The 22,986-nt window shown below is 34.0% G+C and overlaps 1 protein-coding gene across 1 annotated transcript in view; it reads right to left on the reverse strand.

Moving 5' to 3' along the window:
• The window catches only part of LOC129225836 (uncharacterized), an 86,010-nt gene that overhangs the window by 3,754 nt on the left and 59,270 nt on the right, over nucleotides 1-22,986 (reverse strand). The window contains exons 8-10 of the mRNA XM_054860355.1: nucleotides 19,473-19,676; nucleotides 15,455-15,753; nucleotides 14,262-14,359 (exon numbers count right to left, since the gene is read on the reverse strand). Coding sequence (XP_054716330.1) covers nucleotides 14,262-14,359; nucleotides 15,455-15,753; nucleotides 19,473-19,676 — 601 coding nt within the window. The remainder of the gene's footprint in view (nucleotides 1-14,261; nucleotides 14,360-15,454; nucleotides 15,754-19,472; nucleotides 19,677-22,986) is intronic.

Here is a 22,986-nt window from a genome sequence, read left to right on the forward strand (position 1 = left end):
GTGTAATTCAGGGATGACTTATTGCTAAAATGTCCGTTGCAGGCCGCTGTACGTTGAGCCGAAAATGGTGCGGGCTGTAATCTCCATGGTGACAATGTTGAGCTCGTCACACGCTTAAAAAGGAATCAGGATACTTTCAAGGTAATTGCGGATCCATGCCGTCACCTCATGGTATGTAGATCATCGAAAAAGTAGTTACTTAAGGGGACGATTCAGGTGCACTCTGCGTGCCGCCATCGGACGCCATCATTCAAACAGGTGATGGATCACCTACGCTCTCATCTTCGGCTGCGACGAAGTAACGGTCTTGATTATTATATTGTAAACATATATGAAAAAATAAAACGTTCACCTCATGTTGAGGTCTTAACAATTTCGCGGCGAGCAACGGCCGTCCCCAGACGCCGTGCACCGATGCATCATTATCGCCATCGTAGAACAAAAACCGGAGCCGCAGAAAATGCGACCGAGCGGACAGAGAGCAGCAAGTAGAGTGAAGTGGGGTGGAAAAATGAATCGGCAAATGAGCGATCAGATCCGGGTACGCGGTGATGCGCGGGAACCAATGAGTGCGTTTGGCGCCCAAACAACGAAGGGAAGGGGACGCTACGCCATTTTAATGGCCGACAAGAAGATGCAAAAAATTGGATCGACGCTTGAAAAATTGACAAAAAGCTAAACGATGGGAAAAGTGAATAAGTCACATATTTGATATCGTAAAGTGTGCGAAATTTAACGGGGGAACGCGGGGAAAACGTGGAATGCACAAGAAAATAAAAAACAACAAAATGGGGGAAGAAAACAATTCAAATGACCGAAAACATGGGAAAAATGCAAATGGGTGAAAAATGTGATATGCATTATCACATAAAGTTTGGTGCTTAAACACCAAACTTGGTTACCTAATCCAATTTGAACCATACAGAGGTGCAGGAACTGTTTCCAACACATCTGGAATTGGGATGGGAGGTGCAGTTGTAATGGATCTCATTTCCGAACTCCCTGAAAATAAGCAGTATGATTTATATTTTGACAATCTTTTCACTTCACCTGCTTTAAAATATAAATTAACAGAGAAAAGAATGGGAGCAACCGGAACTGCGAAAAAACAGAATTGAAAACTGTCCACTTGAAGAAATTAAATCCTTTAAAAAACGAAAGCGAGGAAGTTATGATTTCTGAAACGCGAAAAATTTGAGTTTAGTAAGATGGAATGACAATAGTGTTGTTACCTTAGCATCCAACCAGTATGGCGTTACACCCATACTGCCGTGCTAAGCACAGATGTGGTATCTGCAGTAGAGCTCAAAATGAGAAATTGATGATTAAAGTTTTACAGCTCGTTTCTTTGATTTGTGACTTAATTAAATGCTCAACTTGCGGTAGTTGTTTCGTAAATAACTTATCTAAAAACCATAGCACAGAATTTTTGTAAAAATCTTAATTTAAAATTAATAAATGTAGTTACGACAAATTTTCTTTTCAAAACCTTTTCATATACTAAGCTATTTTCACCGTAAGTGACAATTACTAGGCATTTTTAGGGGTATCTGCACAGATACGACAAAAGTAGCTTAGAAAAACGTGCTCAATGTATCATTAAATAATACTGAAAACATCTGCTTTCTTTGGACTTGGCTGTTCCGCTTTATTTCTTTAATACAAATCTAACAGAATCTACCTTCTGAAAGATACCATTTTCAAAACTCCGGACAGTTAAAACTGTAATCCATAACACTTTTCTGTTTTTTATGTTCAAAGAATGTGCTTTTTATAATGTTTTATTTTCTAGATTCATTTTTACCGAGCATGAAGATAATTTTGACAGCAGACGATACTTAAATAAAAATATTACTGGCCGTAGAATGAAATGCGGTTTTTTTGCATGAAAGAATTAGATATGAATATTTTACATGTATTTCATTTTTAGAATTTGCATTTTAAATAAACATTTAAATAGAAAAAGCTGAATTTTTACTTTAACAATTATGCAAAGTTGTATTAGTTTTTTATTATCAACCTGTATCAACTATTCAAAACGGTAAACTAATTTTAATATTCTGTATTACAATAAACTGCCACATTATGAAATATGCTGCTTTACTAAGGTATAAAAGTCGTATCTACAAAAAATACTAAGGAAAAAAGTGGTAACTGCGCAGATACCACTTTAAAGGCTTAGTATTTGTCACTTACGTTCAAATTGCCTGAGCAAACTCCGCAAACTTTGCAGTTACGACTTTTTTCTTAAAACTTTTTTTAATATTTCGCGTTCACAAATCGCCAAGAAACTTGACATTTAGGTAAATTAAATTACTAACGACCACCTGGTGACAATAACTCAATTTTGATAAAATGTGCAGATACCACATCTGTGCTTAGCACGGCAGCATAGTTCAAGCTAAACGATGGTCGAATGCCGAAAGAAAATTTATTGAGATAGACCAGCCATTTGTCGTTTCCCAATACAATAAATTCATGGGTGGAACAGACCGTATGGATCAGAACATAGCCCAATACCGCTGTTCCATACGGTCCAAAAAATGGTGGTGGCCACTATTTTTGTTCGGCTTAGAAGCTCCTGTGCAAAATGCATGGCTGCTATACAGGTTATGCCCTTCTTATGAAGACAAGGAAAATGGATCTTTTGCAATTCAGAAGGGAAATCTGCCAAACATATTTTGCAAAGTACAGTAAGAGAGCAAATATCAGGTGTGGCTTTGGGAAAACCAAAGAAATTGTCTAGCAGAGTATGCAATGAAGTTAGGTTTGATGGAAAAGATCACCTAATAGTAGTAAATCCAAAACAAATAAGATGTGCTTACTGTGGTAAGAAATCTACAAGAAAGTGCAATAAATGCTTAGTAGGATTGCATGACAAATGCTTTGAAATCTTTCATACTGAATAACTTTTTTAAAGATGTAGAAGAAAAAAAAATATTTTCTCAAACATTTTTCAGTTATATTGCAAATGTAGTTGTTATTGTGCATTATTTTAAAGTAAATATAAGTTTAAATATTTTTAAAGTTAGAAGCACTCGTTAAAATAAACTAAATGCTATATTTCCTGCACAGTATTACAATGTTTTCAGATAATTAAAATTATTTTTAATTATACAGTTTCATTATTATGATTTGCTACATGCATTTTTGTTCATTTACTGTCTTAATACATGCAAATTTGATAAAAAAGGCAGTTGATTTTGGAAAATTTAAGAGTAGAAATATCTGTAAAAACCTGTCCCCTCTCGTGCCTAGCGTCCTATATATAGGACGGTAACGTAATATAGAATTAAAATTTAAATTTTGACTCAGGATTTTTTTCATCATTTTTCTAGTTCATTTAGCACCCTTACAAAGATAAAGAGCCAAAAAAAAAAAATTTTAATTCGGAGTTGGGCATTAATGGGTTAACATTGAGTCTGAAATAGGGGGGTCCGACAACAATTTTCGAAATTGTTGTCTTAAAAACTCAATTTTGACAATATTTGGTGATGTTAGGGGAGCATAGGTTCAGTTTTTCCTGCTGCAATTTTTCAGAAGTGGAAATCCAAAAACAGAATTTTAAATTATCTTCGAGTATATGGTATGAAGAGCGGTTCCATGGGCTCTCCTCTGAAATTAAAAAAAAAAATATTAGCTGTAAAAACGCAGTTTTAAAAGCTTTTTGGTGATTTTAAGTCGAGATAGATTCGAGGGCAATAAACCGGAAAATTTTCAAATTGAAGTCTTAAAAGCCATCTTTATTAAAGGACTAGGGCACCGGCAGTTACTCAAAAGTTAAGTTCCTAAAACGAAATTTTTGCTGACCTTCAGTGATGTTAGGAAAAGGAGTTTTCAGAAGGCGCACCCCTGAAAATTTTCGAAATTGAAGCTCTAAAAACAAGATTTAAAACATTCTTCATTGATGATACCGAGAGAGAGGAGGGGACGGGGGCACTTTCCCAGAAAATGTTTGATACTGTTAATTTAAAATCAGTTTTAGACCATCTTTGGGAATGTTAAAAAATGGCAGAGGTTCGAGTACTTTCCTCCAGCAAATTTTTGAAACTGGAATTCCATGTTATGGCGGGGAATGGACTCGGCTGTTCTCTTATGAAGTTATTCAAAATTGAAGACAAAAAATTTAAGTTTTCCACGATCTTCAATGATATTAGGAGGGCAGGGGGGGAGGTTCTGGGGATCACCGGAATTCTTTCAATATTGTTTTATCAACTTATTTGCTTTTTAAACTGAGGGACCCGAAACCGTGAGTTTGTACAGTGTACAGAATACTTAATGTTTCGTCAAAAAATGTTTGAAACTCACATTTCGGCGGCCTTTGACCTTTCTTTGATTTGATAATCTTAATAATGTTGAGTCTTTCATGCTCCTCAATGGTATTTTAAGATTGCCTTTTTTAAAATAATTTTACGGAAAAAATATTTTGTCACTTTTAATTCCAATTGTTATAAACAGGGTCGCCGAGAGCAAAAGCGGATCCGAGAAAAAAATGACAAAGGTCAATTTTTTCACAAGCCTCCTTCTACTCCTTTCACCATTAGGATATTTTACTCTCTGCACGAGTTCAATTCCGAGCCGGGCCCCTATTCTCCAACTAAGCTGACATGACCTCACGTCGGCCCTTGTTGTAAGTTGCATTTTATAGCAATTGTGAATTGTCATTTATAAATAAAAGCGTCAAAGAGACCAAAAGTATTTTAACTTTTTACGACTCCGCTTAGGTTTCCTTGTTTTTTTTTTTTTTTTTTTTTTTAATTTATTCATTTACTTTTTATTTTACCACTAAAAATATATTGGCAGCCCCGGGGCCTGACTGACTGTGAGGCCTTAGGCCCACATTAATTTGGAGCCCCCCCCCTGAAGATTATGAAGCGTTTGATTTACATTTTTAAAGCACGAATGCACTTTTGGAGGCCTCTTTGTCTAATCACATCACAACTATGTATAAATCACTTATGTGCATTTATGAATCCCCTTTGGGTCCCCTCATAATCGTGACCAAGTATATTCGTTACTGGCAGAATGATTAAAAATTCCCCTTTAAAGAAGTTTTTTTTTCCAATTAATAAGTCATAATTTTTTATTTTTTTAAAAATATATGTATTTTTCATATCATTGCAATGCTATGCATAATTCTTTAAAAAATGTGGAGCCCCTTAGAAACATAGGGCTCCAGGCCTAGTCAACCTGTGCGATAATCAGGCCCTGGGCAGCCCCATTTCAGAAATCCCCCCCCCCCCTTCTTGGTGACGGCCCTGCCTCCCTCCACCCGCAAGCTTTAGCCCATGCGTAAAAGAGGAGCTGAGGCTGTATTTTGCGAATTTGCGTTATTCTAAACAGCTGTGCGCGCAAAATTTATATTTTGCTGTTAGTAGACAGGCCCGAAAGACCTTGCTGTTAAAGTTGGTCGGCCCGAAGCATGACCAGCCCACCGGGCAAATTCCCGGTTGCCCGCCGGCTGTATCCGCCACTGTATATACACCCTTGTTAATCAAATCTATACTAATATTATAAAGAGAGAGAGAGGGGATTTTTGTATGTTTATATGTTCGAGGTAATCTTCGGATCCATTGAAACTATTGAAAAAATTCTTTCACTACATAAAAGGTGCATTCTTACTGAGTGACATAGGCTATAATTTATGTATTATATATATATTCATTCTATTTTTTTTTAACCAATATGTCTTCGCTACCAGTTTTTTGTTTCTTACTGTTTTGTTTTTATATAAGTAAAAACAATCCTTGACTGCTCCGTATCCGCAATAGCAAAATGGATAACGGTTCACTTCGAACTGAATGCTGAGGGTTGGCAGCACGTGAAAGAAGTAAATATCACAGTGCCAGCGCGAGAATCGCCAAAACCTTTACATTTATTTGAGGCAGCAGATTATTAGGGATATAATATAGCATACTCTTAGCATTGACATTGCAAATCAATTGGAGTCACAGAATGCTAATGCCTCAAAATTTATCTTATAGAGGAATGACAAACCTCGGAAACTAAGCCTTTTTGATATATGTAACTTTCTTACTTCGCTCGTAAATGCAGAGAATTGTTTATAAATATTTTAACTTTTATGTCAACTTTTAGATCCTATTGCTATATGGCAAACATTTCAAAAAGGTCTTTATGACAACATATTGCAAGGAGAACGTCAGCAGAAATACTATGATTGTCGTTCAATGTTAAATGACACACGGAAAAAAAAAATGCTGAAGCGTCGCTGATTGTTTCCGTGGAACGTTTCGGAATTTCACAGAATTTAATTCTCTTCCTGGGAAAAATCAAGTGTATCTTTGCCAAAAAGCTTCCTGAATTTCTAAACGTTGTACGAATGCGTACTTCTCACTGTTGCAAAAAATATTTTTTGCTACCAGTATTAAAGGTTAACTGAAGGTGTTTAATAAGTGTATCGGCGTCAGTTCGATTACGGTTAGCCCAGAATGACTCAGCTCCTAATAAGAACAAATAAAACTCTAGAATTCGTAGTGCTCCAAGCAAGTTAGATATATAGTATTCGCTTGCGATTTCGTCATTGCTGTGGCCATGATTGTAAAAAAGCTTTTGAAGCTCTTCTGGCGAAGCAGGAATGTGTGAAGCTATAATATTGCATCTACTTAAGATTCCAGATAACACGACTGGCTTTAACCGGGAAGATAACGATTTTCTTTAGAAATAGTTCAGGGACAATTTCAGGAAGGTAACTGAATTTTAGCAGAAAACATTTTTGTCTTTTGCAAGATACGTTTCGTGCAGAAATTTGGCACATGAGCTGAACATTATTTTCCAGGAACATTTCTAAATTGTTTTTACAGCGTATAAAACGAAAGTATAATTTAAATATAAGGCAAAATTTGTCAATGAAGCGGAAACTCAATAGAATACTTTTGTTTGCCATTGCCACAGAGAATTAACAAAAACAATTCTATAAAAACTAGATTGGTACATGAAAACCAGGAAAGCAAATTACTTTTTCTCAGCACACCCGGTGGAACGTGAAAACAATAAATATAACCAGTAGTTGAAAATCGATGAGCAGGCTTTTGCGATGTTTCTTTTAGGGAACTGCTGAGATTTTACTTAGTGATGGAAAAAGACCATTCCACATTTAAACTACTTTGAATATCACCTTCAGAAAGTCTCCGCATTTAAAAAACGGGGCAATTGGGAGAACTTCTTCAAGAGGGTGTCTCCTTATGTAGGACAAATGTTCGCTGAACCACCGTTTGGCTATAGAATGCGTAGATAAAACCCTAAAAGGCCAAAAAGGTTCAGACAAAATTATGAGAGGTGTCACCTTTGTATTTGACGGTGTCTTTCATCAAACTCTTAATGTAGTGCCCTAGAGAAAGGCATACAGATATACTTCAAGTCTGAATTAAGTTGTCTCCTCTTAGGAGCCCTTTACAATCTCTGTATCTTAAGAAAAACTATGAGAGCCCGTTTAGGGGATGGTGATAAGCATTACTCGAGTTTTTTACTGCAAGAAAGTAACCGGTAAACACATGCTACAGGATATCTTATTGAAATAGATAAGTTGGTAAATTCTCTCTAAATGATTTGATCCAGAATGTTTATCCTGAAACCAAGAGTCTTTGTCAAAAACAATTACACGTGGATGTGCAAGAGGACGATAGTTTTTGCCAACAATGCTTTGTATCATACACATGAATTCCTTAACTTCCTTTACTCCTCAGGACTTCTCTTAGTGCTATTAAAATTAAAGGCGATAGCCAAATAAACTTTATTGTGTCACTTTAATTTGCAAAATCTATGCATTGGAATCGGACCCCAATTAAATTCACTACCATATAATATGATTGAGATTATTGTTCTTACAACCCCTGCAGCAGCTGAGTTGGCTCATTTTCCTTACACCCCCATGGTCCCTGCATAATTAGTTTTCCAATTTACGTGATCACAATTTCCAATGAAAATTCTTTATGCCATCACCATCATCACATGTTAAGTTCAAACGTACAACTATTCGATATGTAGTACAAAGTTATATACGGGAAGATTGTATTGTTCACTGGAGATTCTATATTCGTCTCTCATGATCCGGAAAGGAGGTAAATAAATTTGCTTCAAATATTGTGAAAATGAAATAAAAAATGTTACTTATTAATAAGTTTTTAAACTAAAAAAAGTAACTGCATAATATTTATTTAAGATAGATAGTTTTTTTTTTAAAACCCGAACAAGGTCGGCATGGGCCGCTAGTAATTTATAAAAGAAAACTAACACAAGTCATATTATGTGTATGCACTCTTAACCCAGAGTGCCCCTGTGCCATTTAACAAATGGTTTAACCAGTTTGGGGCATTGCATACAAAGAGATCAATTAAAGTTATTTTCTGGGATAGAGAAAATCTTGAAAGGCTCTTCAGCATATATGCAGAAAATTGTCCTGCATCAATTATGCTTATTCCTTATCATTTTTAGGTAGGAAAAGCAGGGGTCAAGATGCAGAGTGCAATTTATTTATTTATTTGGGGGGGGGGGCGTTTTTCTCCTTTTGGGGGGACCTAGTTCTTGAAGGGTTTTTTAGTACATAGCGGTGCCCTTGTATATATCAACTGAGATGAACACCAATGACTTTGTATTCATCTATAATGTTGACACATACAAGAGCAACAGGATATTTTACTTTAAATTCCTCACTTGCATGTTAGTTCCACCAAGTAAATTTTCCTCAATTCAGCAGCAAAAAATGCAAGGATTTAAAATGCTTGTGATTCTGACGCAATAAAGAATATGAGGTATGATGATTATAAATCAATTGTCCTTGCAATCCATAATAGCACAGACATATTAAAGAGCAGATTGAATTTTATCACACATACTTTTTCTTTCAATGTACCATGCTTATTTCTCTCGTTTTAACTACTTGCAGTTTGCCAGTTATTTTGTTACAGGGCTCACACTCACTTCAGATAAAAAATTTCAATGACTTTTCCAAGAAAATTTCATGACTTAATTTTCATGACCCTGTTACATGAAGAGAACAGTACTATTTAATGTCAAACTCTCCAATTTCCGTTTATAGGCCTTTAGTAAATTTTTTACGTTAATGCACTACCTCATCGAAGGGCTTACTTGTGCTTTGTGCGTGTGTGATTGAAAAAATGTCAGTGCATACTATAGAAACTAATTATAAACTGTCTTATTTGTCTTTAACATATAAATTTAAGTGAAGTAAAAATATAAAGAATGTAATATACTGATGCTTAAGTGTCTAGTAAATAGGGCAGAATAATAATGAATGGGACAAAATTTGCATGAGTCATTAAAGTTTTGAATAAGAAATTTATAAAAATATTGCCCTTAGGTGTCAACAGTGCATCTAACCATCCATGTAACTTGACAGTACTTATGTTCTTTAAATTAAAGCCATGTTTTTCAGTAAATTCTTTTATCTAAATCAGGTATTTCAGCTGGTCACAAGAATCAATTTTGCGAGCCGTATGTTGGACACCACTGCTGATAAATTTAATAATGATTTCCTTTACAAGTGGCTGAAATCAAGTGGGATGCAATTGAATTACTTTTGAGTGAGCAAGGCAAAATCAAGAACTTGTAATTTCACCACTTCAGAATATAAAATATAAGTAGTGATGAAAATAATAGTGAATTCAAAATTAGTGATGTCCCAGGAATAAAATCACATTACAAAAAAAGGTGGGAGGCTGTTACAGAAGCGAATGCAACAGGATTCCAAAACCCAGATTTATTTTTGGGACCATTCAACTTTCCAGTATTAATATCTTTTACAAGCAATACTTTTAAATTACTCAAGGTTTTTAAGGCTCTTTTAGCTACTGTTACTTTCTTACTGCTCAACAAATTTTTCCATGACTTGGAATACATTTCCCTGACTTTTAATAAAAAATATTAATTTTCCATGACTTCTCCAGGTCTGAAATTTTTTCCATGACTTTCCAGGATTTCCATGGACCCATACAAACCCTGTTTTTAGAAAAAAGCTTATACAGTGAAATATTAGAGTAGAACTGCCACAAAATATAAAATGCCTTTCTATGCAATTAGTCAAGGATACTAATCACACAAATTCTGTCTGACCATGACACTGAAAACAATAATTGTGGCAAGCATCAACATAAATAAAAAAGTATTTAATGAGCAGCGAGCTGACTTTAGTTGAATGATGAGTGCCCACACCCTTAGATCATTAACACATAGATACGGCAGTGGGCGTGGTTGTTCATGCAGGAAGAACCGCGGGGGAAAGTAAGGGGATACCACGTGACTGGGATGGACACACAGTGGAGTGTTTCGCATAACTGCGTAAATTCTCGTAGGGATTTGAGTAACGTTGATTTTAATTTTTTATCTTCGGCCAGAAATGTTTTGGAACATTTTTTTTTCTGTGACCCGCAAGCGCATAGTTTACTGATTAATGGATTTTTTTTTCTATTTTATTTCTACTGTAAATTGTTGAGTTACGCCGATTTAAAAATGGTTCTAAAAGTTCGCCTATTGAGAAATAGAGTTACTAATTCACCCACGTTTTCGAAAGAGGGTAAATTGCAGAGAAGTTCTTTACGATGAATGAAAATTATTTTTATTTCCCCTCGCTCTCTCTCTTTTTCCGTTTGTAATGCAAGATAGCTTATTTACTTTTAACTTAGTATTTCATGCTTTCAAGAAATGAATAAAATATTAATTTTGTGAAAATGATGTTAAAAGTTTCAAATGGTAATGTATTTCAAACTATTTTTAGCCTATCTTCCCCGCAAAAGTTTTTTTTTAAAGGAAAATTAATGAAATAAATAAAGGCTTAATCTAATCAAAAAACATTGCTAAAACAGGAAGAAAACTTTCAAAAATAAATTAAAGAAAGGCTAAAAAAATTTTGCAATTTCCCCCCTCTAAATTATGTGTTTGAATCTTGTTTGTATTTTCCTTATTCAGCAAAGTTTTTTTTTTCTTTTCTTTCAAAAAATATGGATCGCTCGTTAATCGCGAAAATTTTAGCTACTCTAAACATATTTTTAATATTTTGGATTCGGAATTAAAAAAGGTATATTTACGAAATTCGAAATGCAATTTCCCGTACAGTTTACAAGTTAGAGATAGGCTGATTTTATAGAGAAGTGCATTCATAGCGTAAATTGTTTTATTGCGTGTAAAAGTGGTTAGTGAGATGAAAAAAGTGTTAATTTTGTTTTATAGGACAGGGGAAAAAAAGGTTTTTATAAAACAATTGTTTGAATCCCCCTCCCCCCCCCAGTTGATACCCTTCTGGGGGAGGGGTGGATTTATACACGAAATGCCATTAAGAGTCACTGAAAAATGTAAATACTGAAATTCAGATATGTTTAAAATCATATTTCATGTCTAAAATGCACTGACATCACTACGGGGGAAGCGTTTGCGTGGGGGGACGCTCTTTTGGGAGGTGATACCTAAAATGCATTTAAAAGTAAAACCTGTGTGCCAAATTTGGTAAAACTCCCACGCAAATTTTGTATTTGTATAAAGAACAAACACCTACCCACACGCAAACATACATCCATTTATATATATATCTTTTTCTTTCGTTTTTTTTTTTGCTAAGTTAGACGCTATTTTTTATCGAAATACTTCTCAATTTCCATTATAATTCTTTCAACTTTCGAATACCATTAGCTCCTCTGATATTCTTCAACGTTTATAATTGTTTAGAGAAAAAATGTTGTGGCAATAAAATTAATTGTAACACAAGATTCAAGAAAATTTCTTTTTTTTTATTTTCCAGTTATTGGTTTTTGAACAAGATTAGTTTTGTGCATTTGCTGTGTACTTTTGGTGCACTTCGAGATTCATTGATGTTTTTTACGTAATGATACATTCGTATCCTTAAATATTTTTCGGTTATTAATTTTGTTAGTTTATATATATGATTTTCTTCAGGTTCGTACTCCAACACATGCTTTTTCATTGCAATTGTGTGCACAGCAATACGGCATGTTATTCAGTTGGACTCTCTCCTACTAGAATAGAGACATGGGAAGAAAACGCTGAAATCCAAATGACCGAATCACGTGGTAGAGAGCGGCGAAACTGTTTGATCTTCTCCCCGGGTCGTAAAACTTTTCGCCCTTACTCCTGCATCAGCGCATATAATAGCGACTAAATGGAATGGCTCGTCTATCTCTTAATGGTCTAAGCCCACACCAAGCGGGGGTGGGGGGTCATAGCACAGATTGCGCCATATTACTTTTTAGAAGGTTTTTTAAGGGGTATTTTCCTTTGGGAGTGCTCCATATCTCTTAGAATTGAGAGCCACTTCTGATTGAAAGAGAGATGAACGGTGAGAGTTGGTATGTCAATTCCTAAAAAGAACTCCTGGTTGGTGCTGTCTGAGTCAAATCAGACTTCCACCTAAACTGGTCTTCGATAAATGGAAGCAGTACCTCTCTGTCTTAACTTGAGTAGCGCTGTTACTCGGGGTTGGCTATCTGAGTGGTATAAGTAACAACAAGGTGAGAGTTTGTATGTCAATTCCTAATTTCTTAAACAGATAACAAGGGAGAGAAGAACTGTTCCAAACTGAACAGAAATAACTTTATCTTTACTAATAATAAAGCTGAAAGTCTCTCTGTCCAGAGGATGTCTGGATGTCGTCTGTAGGATGTCTGGATCTCTGTGACGCGCATAGCGCCTAGACCGTTCGGCCAATTTTCATGAAATTTGGCACAAAGTTAGTTTGTAGCATGGGGGTGGGCACCTCAAAGCGATTTTTCAAAAATTCGATGTGGTTCTTTTTTCTATTCCAATTTTAAGGACAAAACTATCATAAGATGGACGAGTAAATTACGAAATTATCATAACGTGGAACTGTAACATTGGCACAAGTCAATTGGCGAGATACGAAATTATCATAGCGGGGAACCGTAACATGGTTACAAGCCTATTAGCGAGAAAATTCACCATACATTATCAGTACATGGATATTCATCCTTGTGAATGCGTATTAAAGCAAGCTCATGATGAAGCATATTTTCATCCTATGAAGAGTAGAAAAGGTTTTTTCAACACACGCACATGCAAGTGGAAGGGCCAAAAAGCTTTAAGCAGCTTTTGTTGTTTAGATTTAAAAAAAAAAAATGCATTGTAATCCTGAAGTCCACTTTTTACTGTTGATGAAAGCTTCCCACCAGGACAAACCCACTTTATCTGACTTGTTGTGAGTGTTTTGTATAGTGGGAGTTCCCAAAATACTCCCTTTTGCTAATGGTACCAGGGCCTCCCAAACTTTGTAGCTAGCGGAACAATTTCATAGACCAATGTTCAGTGCAGACTCCTGTCATTTGAGTATATACGTCTAGTAGTTGGAAGAAAATTGAATAAATTAACCTTAATTAAGTAGAGGAGAATATTACTATTTTAAAAAAGTTAGGTAGTTTACAATGCTTAACTTTATTTCCAAATTCTGGAGTACAAAAATCAAGTTGAAAAGACAGAAGTCAACAGGTAATAAAACGATCAAGATTCAAAATTAAACCTTGAACTAAGGGGAAAGGTGAGGCTGTTTTAACTGATGCAATTTTAATATATTGGGTTTAATTGCTTACAGCTGGAGTCGAATATTAGGATCACCATCTAGACAGGTTTGGAATTGAGTTTTGGAAGCTGCATAGGTTGTAAATTTGGATTCGCACTAAGAAAGTTGTGGCAATGGAAGAAAAATGCTTTGCTTTTTTAACGATTGGTGTTTTTTGTTTTCCAGCCAAAACCAAAAATGAGGGTTGACACAGACTGACAAAAATTACAAAACTTTAGCAGCCAGGTAAAATTTGTAGACTCCAGACAAATTATTTTTTTCAGAGAAACATAGCATAACAGTTTCTAAAATAAAATTGCTCTAAAAGAACTTATCAATAAGTAACTTCTTTATTAGTCAGACCCTCAAGGAAAAGTATGATGGAAAGTAGATTTCTAGGAGCAGTATGAAGTCATCCCTATCAAACATTCATATTTGCATGACCACAGACTGCACGGTTTTGTCGAAACAGAAAATAGTTCAACCACCTATGCATGATGTTGCCATATCATACCTTGAGACGTCAGGTCAGTTGGGCTCAAAAAACAAATGAAAGTATCACTTAATGTTTTAAAACTTCCGAAGTTTGAAGCGAACCCCAAATGGGTCCACAGACCAAAATTTGGGAAGCCCTGTCTAAGACAAAGGAAACCAGAAATGCAAGGTGAAAGAAAATAATGTATAGTGAAATAGATGAATAGCATACCAGGCACACAGATTTTTCTTGGTGGAGATGCATGCGTCCTCACCTCCACTTCCTCTGCCATTTCAGGAATTATATCCATCTCCTCGGAATGCTGGACCCTTTACAAGGAAAAATAAAGGCTGATGTACATGAAAAACCATCCATACAAATTTTACTAATGCACTGACTTTGTCTAAGTAGCAATGACCTCAACAAATCAACCCTCTTATGATACAATATTATGCATTATTTGCATTGAAAAAGGGGTTCAAGGTAAATTTGAAACATGTCTGCAGTTTTTTGCATTTATAATGACTTTTAATTTACTTTTGCATTTAGTTCAAAGGTATTTACTTATTGCTAATGTTAAGGATCTTGAAAACTTGTTGATTTTTATTACAGCTTAACTCATTAATAATGAGCGTGAGAACACCGCAATACTTGCTCATTATAACTCTATACTCAGTAAAAGCATATGTTTGTATAAAATCGTCAAAATTCAAACATACTTATTTTATGTTTTGTTATCTCAGTACAGTAACACAGAAGTTGGTTATTTGCTAGGCACTGTTTTATTGTCTCAGTCTTGTGTTTTTTTCTTCTTCTTTCGAGAATTATCACGGACCAAAGCAGGTTTAATTTCCATGGGAGTTTACTGCTCCTGCAATTTTCTTTTTTGCTAAGAATTTTTACAAATTAGGGGTAAGCAACAGAACTCATCAGTAGTAGGCTCTAGAGTCCACAAGTGTATTAAATACCAAAATTGCTGAAATGGTCATTTTATTTCAGCAAAAAACTTTGTTCTTTCCTTAGAGAAATTTTCACACCCAGGGTACCTATATTTATATTAACATAGTTAATATAAAACAAATACCTATAAAAGAAAACCAGGCTAGTTTTTAAATAATAAAAATCTTGATACATAATTTGTACAAAAAATAAATAAATAAAATAAAATAAATAAATTAAAAAAAAAAAAAAACTATCACAAAAGATTAAACCCAATACTGATTAATATTGGAACTTTTCAAGTCATGAAAATAAGACTTTCAGGAACTAAAAACCTTTAAAACATTAAAAAAGATAATTCTGGGGACCAAGTTTTAAAAGGGTACTTTTAGGGGAAAAAAGCCGTGTAAACTTTATAATATTCTGCATGAAATATTCTCGATGCAATAAAGAATAATAAAAGAACCACATTTCAAAGCACTTGCCTCAAAGATTTTGAAGATTTCGCAGCTCCTACTGGGTCAAAGTAATTATTAATACCATGAAATAAGATTTTTTTCTTCTTTGTATCACAAGTAATAGAGGTAACTTTTTTCTTTTGCAGTTTTTTCGGTTTTGCCATTTTACTTTTCTTTTCTGCACTTCGAGTTCTTTTATTCCAGTGAATAAAAGCAGGATCCTCCTCCTCATTCTCTACAGAAACACTTGAGCTATCAGAAGGAACGTCCGATTGCTGGCTCTCAGACCAAATGGTTCTTGGACACTGAGGTGTTTTAGGTGTGTTCTGCAATACAAACCATGCTTTGTAATTATTTGAAAATTATCACATAAATAATTCACAAATAATATTTTAAGATATTACTCTGGAAAGAAGTTTACACAATAGGATGTAATGTTTATGTACTTACAGGGTTCGCGTTTACGCGCTATAGCGGGTTTTTTACGCAAATTCGCGGGAAAGGGACGCAACTTCCGCGAAAAAATCGGGTCCCAGGGACCCAGAAAACCCAAAAGATAAGAACCAGAAAAAAAATGGGAGAGAAAAAAAATGGCGAACATTTTCCAGATCGCGCTAAACACAAAGAGTTCGGAACTTTACATTTTTCTTGTTAAATTGCTTATGAATACTTGAATTTTATACAAAAGCACTTTAACCTTGTTCTTTTTCTAATAATTCATCTCTTTCTGATGGGTTATTTTTATTTGGACTTGCAAAAGTCGGGTATTAATCGATCGCGCCATTTTCAAAATGGCGCGATTTTAAAATAGAACAAAAATCAAAACAGATATTTTGAACAAGTCAAAATAAAGTCAAATATACTGATTTAAGATTGCAAATGAGCAATTTTCACGCTCATATGAGAAAATGTTTCGTTTTTGCGATCGCGATTTTTGCGTTGGGTTCATTCGCTTGCGATTTATTATTATGTAATTGCCAATGATAATTGGGAAGGGGGGGGGGGGGGTCTGTTTGCTTTTTTCACTAAGAAAAATTTCCAGGAAAACAAAAGTTAAGGGAGTGCTTTTTGCTTGATTAATCAGAGGCACTTGTTTTATATTTTATGGTAAAACCCATTTTTAAAGTAAATTTTGAGTTAATCTCATTGTAACTGACCAAATAGTTTCTCACATAACTGAGTCTTGCAAGTGTATTATTTGAAAATAATTTTACAATGATAAAATCACAAAAAAAATTAGGGCAAAAATAACCAATTTATTTTATTTCATGCCTCCCCCCCCCCCCAAGTATAAATATTTTTATATTATTCATTTACACACTAAGATTTTCTGTTTAAAATTTAAGGGACTCATTTTTTCCACCAAAGGACCCAAATCTATTTTATTAACGGGTCCCTGGGACCCATGTTACGGATAGTTGAGCGCGAACACTGACTTAGATACTAAAAAAGGAGGATTGACATACATCATACACTGATAATTTCCTATTAATGAATCAACATACAATACCAGAATTCTGGGGGGGGGGGGGGACATTGATAATAACAAGTAACATGAGGGCAAAGCCAAATAACTGCTTGATAGTTTTTTTTTTTTTTTGAATTGCAAAAACAATTGATACATAATACTTCATGCATCACAGATGAAAATAATTTTGAATGCATACCAGCACCAACCCCAATCCTCTGCCATTCATCTGTATATAAATGAAGCCATTTTTTTCTGGTTATTTGTAGCATATTGTCTCTAATGCAGCTGTTTTCATTTCATCATCTACTGATGATGACTTTGTAATCTTATGCATCAAATTCTGTTCAGTTCTGATTGATTCAAGTTGCATGGGGTTGGAAGGTTTCAGTAGTTTTCCTTAGGTATATTCTGGAGGAGGTAGTCTAATTTCAATTTATAAGCCTTCTGTAAAAAACCGTTCTGTGTTTTCAGTCTTCTGGGCTCTGTGATGTAATAGTTTCTCCATAAATCAGTTGACAGTAACCTGATTAGTTTTTCATACAATATAAAAGCTCTTTCCTGAATTATTACCTCTATTGATTTGTTGCCTGTTAATGCTAGAACTGCCTGAATTGGTGTGGTTTTTACTACTGCCTGATAGTCAGAACAGACCATTAAAAATTCTTTTTTTTTGGTAGAATGGACATGCTCTGAGCATTAATCATAAAGCACAGTGAAATCCTATTTATACTTCCATATTCATTTCACTTATTTCAAAGGCCAGGACGTAGGTTGCCTAATTTAAAAAAAAAAAAAAGTGACTTTGAAAAACCTGATGTTGTTTTAAATGGCTATTGTAAGCTAGCAATACCAGTGATAAAGAGTATAACAAAACCAAAAGAGTATTGCAAACGACCAAATATGGCAACTAAGTAAAAAAAATTAAGATAATAAGTAGACTTTTGAATTTTTAGCATATAAGTAGTTATAAATAATTAATAATTCTTAAAAAACTACAATAAAGACAAAATAGTCTGTTTTTAGGACAAAAGTGTAATTAAAAAAATGTGCCGGAGACAAAATTTTGCATTTTTCCTGAAAATAATTACGAATTATTTGGAAAAAAAGGCACATTTTGCGTTGTTATCAATAGTTTGCATTGCAATAAGCATCCAATGCCATTTTCGAAAACTTAGGCACTTAAAAACTCTTTGTACTGCCATCTTGGGAATGACCAAATATGCCGGCGACAAAAAATTAAGAAATAATTTTTTGAATTTGTAGTATGAAAACAATTTAAAAATAATAAATCTTCGTGAAACTACAATTCAGTTGAAAAGCTTTTAGCACATTTGCATCCGATGCAATGAGAATTAAATTAAAATTTGAGAACAAAATTTTTCATTTCTCAAGAAAATTCCATATTTAAAAAAAAAAAAGTTTGCAGCACATTTTGCGTTACTTTCATTAGCTTGCAGTTAAAGAAAACATTCAATTCTGCTTCATTTTTGGAAACTTAGGCATTTAAGCATCGTGTCTACTTCCATCTTATGAATGACCAAAAATGGCAACTATGTTCTACGGGCAGCTGAAAAGACTTTTCGATAAAAAAAAGATGGATCCTGCCACCTGCAGGCTTATGCTTCAGAAGCAGTAAATTGTCTTCCCCTCTGTTGATTTGTGCATAATTCCTGTTCACCCTAGGAATATTTTTCTTGGGAACTATTGAGGGGCAAAAATGGCGTCCGCGAATTTTTTTTTTTTTGGCGGGGGGGGGGGGGGCGCTTTTTATTGCTAATATCATTTTGCCTCAAAACTTTTTACAACTCTTTTCAATAAGCATCGATAAAAATGCAGATAGATCTCATTGACAAAATTCCCTGGTAAAAAAAAATTGGAAAAAAATTTTTTGGGGCAAAGTTGCAAATTTCCCTAACTTTTTTCATCATGTCATTTTTCCTGACAATTGTAGGTTTTCCCGGAGTGTACGAACCCTGTAAAAGTAACGAAATCTTGAATCTTGTGATATTTCTCAGTGATGTTTATTTGTTGGGGGGTATTATTTTATTTGAATTGTTAATAGGGGATGTGATTTTTATAAATGTTTGTTTTTCCTATTTACATTTTTACACTGGTTTTGAATAAATTATTACATAGTTTAAAAAATAAGTTTCCATTTTTTTCATTTCTCCTGGTCCGATCATCCCACACAAGTTGGTCTCTCGGCCAACAGAAACAAACTGAACATTTTAGTTGAAATCGGCTGGGTAGTCTCGAGTTTTGAGCATTCAAACACAGAAGCTTTTTGGAAATTTCATTTTATACTATGAAGAGAAAATGGGTGTTTCCAATTGAAAATTCAATTTTTTGTGTTTATTTTACTTTGTGCGTGGTTCCTTATCAACATTTCATCAGAACTATTTTTAAGGAGACTAATCCACGTCAATTGATAGCCTTCTTTTCTGTAGTACCTAATAACAGTCGAGTAATTTCATATTTTCCCCATGACTGTACTAACACCAACCTTGAGAAAACTACAAAAGTATAAAAGTGAAAGCTTAAACAATTGAGACACTGAATACATCACTATTTTACCTTTACTGTCTTGGTGCTTTTTTTTTTAAAGTTTCGTGTGATTGGTCCTTTTTTCGAAATGGAGATCTTTTGACTGGTTCTCCAAGTGGGGTCTTCTTTCTTATTGTCCACTGATAGACTTGCTACAGAAAAAGAAGAGTCTGATTGCTGGCTCGCAGACCAAACAAGTTTCTTATTTTGACATGCTTGAGGCGGAACATAATTCTGCAAAACATAAGTCATGTTTTAATGTTATTTGAAATTTATTCAAATAACAGAGAAATTTCACAAATGGCACCTAAAGTACAGCAAAACATTGTTTATCTGGCCTTACTCGGGCCAAAGGAAATCCACAGAATTAAAACTCTGATTAATCCAGGTAATAAGCAAACCAAAACCTTAAATAAGCACTCACCAATCACACTGTGTGGCAAAAGAAAAAAAAAACCCTCTCACAATGCAACTAACACCATTCTTGCTGATACTTAATAGTCCAGTCATTTTAGCCAAAAAAATGGGTCAATCTCGGACCAGGCGCAGAGATTGAACTGTTTTTCTTTTAGTTATGCATTATTTTGACATTAGTAATTAGTTTTGGATCACAGTTTTCAGTAACTTTTATTTCATTCGGAACTGCTACGTCAGCGTTGGTGTAAACATAATGGCGTAAATGTTTTGCATTGACGCAAAAATGTACTAATTGGTATCTTAAATTGAAATTGTAGGTAAAAATCTTACCGTTTGCCGATTCTTTTTGGCACTTGCATCTTTAATTGCTTAAGAGAGTTATTGAAATTGAATAAAGAAAATACACAATACTATCTAAACGAAAAACTCACTATATTAACAAAATATTTACAACTTAGAATAACAAATTTACAAATCCGACTCCATAAAAGATTCCGTGTTCCATCAATTCTATTTATTTTATTTCTTGCCGGCGTTGATCGTCTGCTATGATCAACGCCCGCTGTTGCTAGGATATCCACCAGTCACATGGTTTGGTTTATGAGCAGCAAAAGGGTTGCCATAGCTCGGTCTACTCTTATTATTAGTCTATGGTTTTATGTTTAATCATTTAATAAGGAAATTACATGAAATTTACTGTTTTCCATCAAAACTTTTTTAAACTAAGTTTTGTAGAAATAAATTATAGTCTATGTTGCTTCCTGATAATGTATCTATCTGTTGTGAAAAAATGGTTAAAATCTGTCCAGTAGCTTTGAAGTTTACCCTGGACATCCTTACATACAGAAGTAGCCATCCTCATATAAATAATAGCCGATGATCAAGTAACTCGCATGTTTCAACAATGAAACTTGCACAACAACATGATAATTTGATAATATGTTTCGGTAATGTTTGACATGCATGGAAAAGCTTTATTGTGGCAAGGCTGAACTCAATCCGGCAACTTAACAGTTTTACTGGTAAGACTCATTTTAGGAAAACGAAGGAACCAAAACAATTTGCGAGTCTAATAAACTATAGGGGACACTGCAGCCAGTCTAATGGCGAATGAAAAAGGTAAAACAAACAAATGCTGTAACTTATAACTTGCTTTGAAGATTAGTGAATGACAGTAATTCATCACAGTGCTTGTAGGAAGCTTTCTTTTCTATTGTTTTTGAAATTACGTTACACTATAAACTATCTGAAGCCTGTAACTTACCCCAAAGAAAACACATGGAAGGGAATGTTTTACCTTCTTTGGTAGTATTGTAAATCACAGCAAGATAGCGTATTCGAGCTCTGGAGAGGCGAATTGACGCTATCTACTGAAGTTTAGGGTTAATTCACTGATGTTAGGGTTAAAATTTCATCGATCAAAATATCACCAAACAGGCAATTGCTTCGTTCAAATGTAGAAACAATTTTCACCCATCATACCATGACGGGCTACTTTCTAGTTTATATATATAGATTACATTTCAATTGCAAATATTAGGTGCTTCTAATAGGTACTCATTTGTTTAAATTTAATATTTTTCCAAAAAATCAGTAATAACTGATAAGCTAATAATGATCAAAATCAAGCTTTAAAAAATAAATAAGTATATAGAAAGAAAAAAAAAATAATTTTTTGGTTTAAAAAAATAATAATATAAGCTAAGGTAGCTTAGGTCAAAAAAAAAAAAAAAAAAACTCTAATTGCCAAAAATTACTATTTATGAGAATCAAAGGATTGAAATCTCAAACACTGGACAGGAAGAAAATTTGCAAAGCATGTTCAATGTTAGCCTGTTTTCCAAAAAATAAATTTTTTCATTACTTATTAAAACTAAACATAAAATATGCTAATCTAAGATTGCATTCCCCAAAATATTAAAATGTTTACAGGATGCAAAAAGATTAAAATCTCAAACCATGAGAAGCAATTTTGCACGAAGTCTGAGTAAGTTCAATCTGGCTATGGTTCCAAAAAAAATTTGTTTATTATCTATTAAAATTCAAATTAAAATGAGTTAATTTAAAGTAGCATATTGTCACCTCAGAGCAACAGAAGACATCTAATCCCAAGAATAACAGTAAGGTATCTTACTGTTGTTTCGAGGTCGCAATATGTCGAAACAACTTTTGATTGTCAAAAATAACAAAATATTTACAAGATACAAAAGGATTAAACACTGAATGCAATTTTCCGCAATGCTGCATGTCAAACACATGTTCAGAAAATATTTTTGAAAAAATTCAAGTGCAATTTCTTGGTTTTCGAGAAAGTTCAAACAGTTAGAAAAATTTCAAAAACTTTCAAGGTTTTAAAACTTTTCCAAGGTTTTCAAGCACTTGAAAGTGAACTTTTTTTTTGAGTACTTTTCAAGGTTTTTCATGAGCATATAAACCCTGATGCTGGACTTTCATTAGTAAATTTAATGCTATTATGATTTATTAAAAAACATGTTCTTTTCAGAAGGTGCCTTTTACTTTAATTCATTGTGTCCGTTGAATAAAAAAAAATTGACACCCCCTGTCCCTCTGATGTGAAATCATCGTCTTCTTTTACACACCTTTTCAAAAAAAAAAAAAAAAAAACTATTTAAGTTTCTTTGGAATTTATAACTTTTCATCAAATCATTAAATTAGATTTACAGTTGGTTTAAAACTCTATTTAGTGAGTGAAACGGTTTTTACTGCAATTTAAAATATTTCGCCAAATAAACAAAAAAGGAAATCAAATAATATCTTTCAAATGTAAAAATAGTTCCGCAATATTGTTTATCGCCAAACTCGCGCAGCAACCACGCTTTTGTAATCCAACTGTCTAATGAGATAAAAAAACATCCAGTGGAACATTCAAAAATCATCGTCAGAAAAAGAAGAAGGAAAAGTTGTACATTTCGCTCAAATAAAAACAAATTACCAAAACAACGAATTACATTTACGGTTGCTTTAAAACCATAATCATAGACTGAACTGCTCAGTGCCTAACGTGAAATATATACAACAATCACACTTAAATAAAAGAAAAAAAAAACATCATGCAAAATAACCCTTCCAAACACTGATGACAGATATTAAAATACTTTTAAGAAAT

This window comes from Uloborus diversus, chromosome 7, assembly GCF_026930045.1.
Source record: "Uloborus diversus isolate 005 chromosome 7, Udiv.v.3.1, whole genome shotgun sequence".
NCBI lineage: Eukaryota > Metazoa > Arthropoda > Arachnida > Araneae > Uloboridae > Uloborus > Uloborus diversus.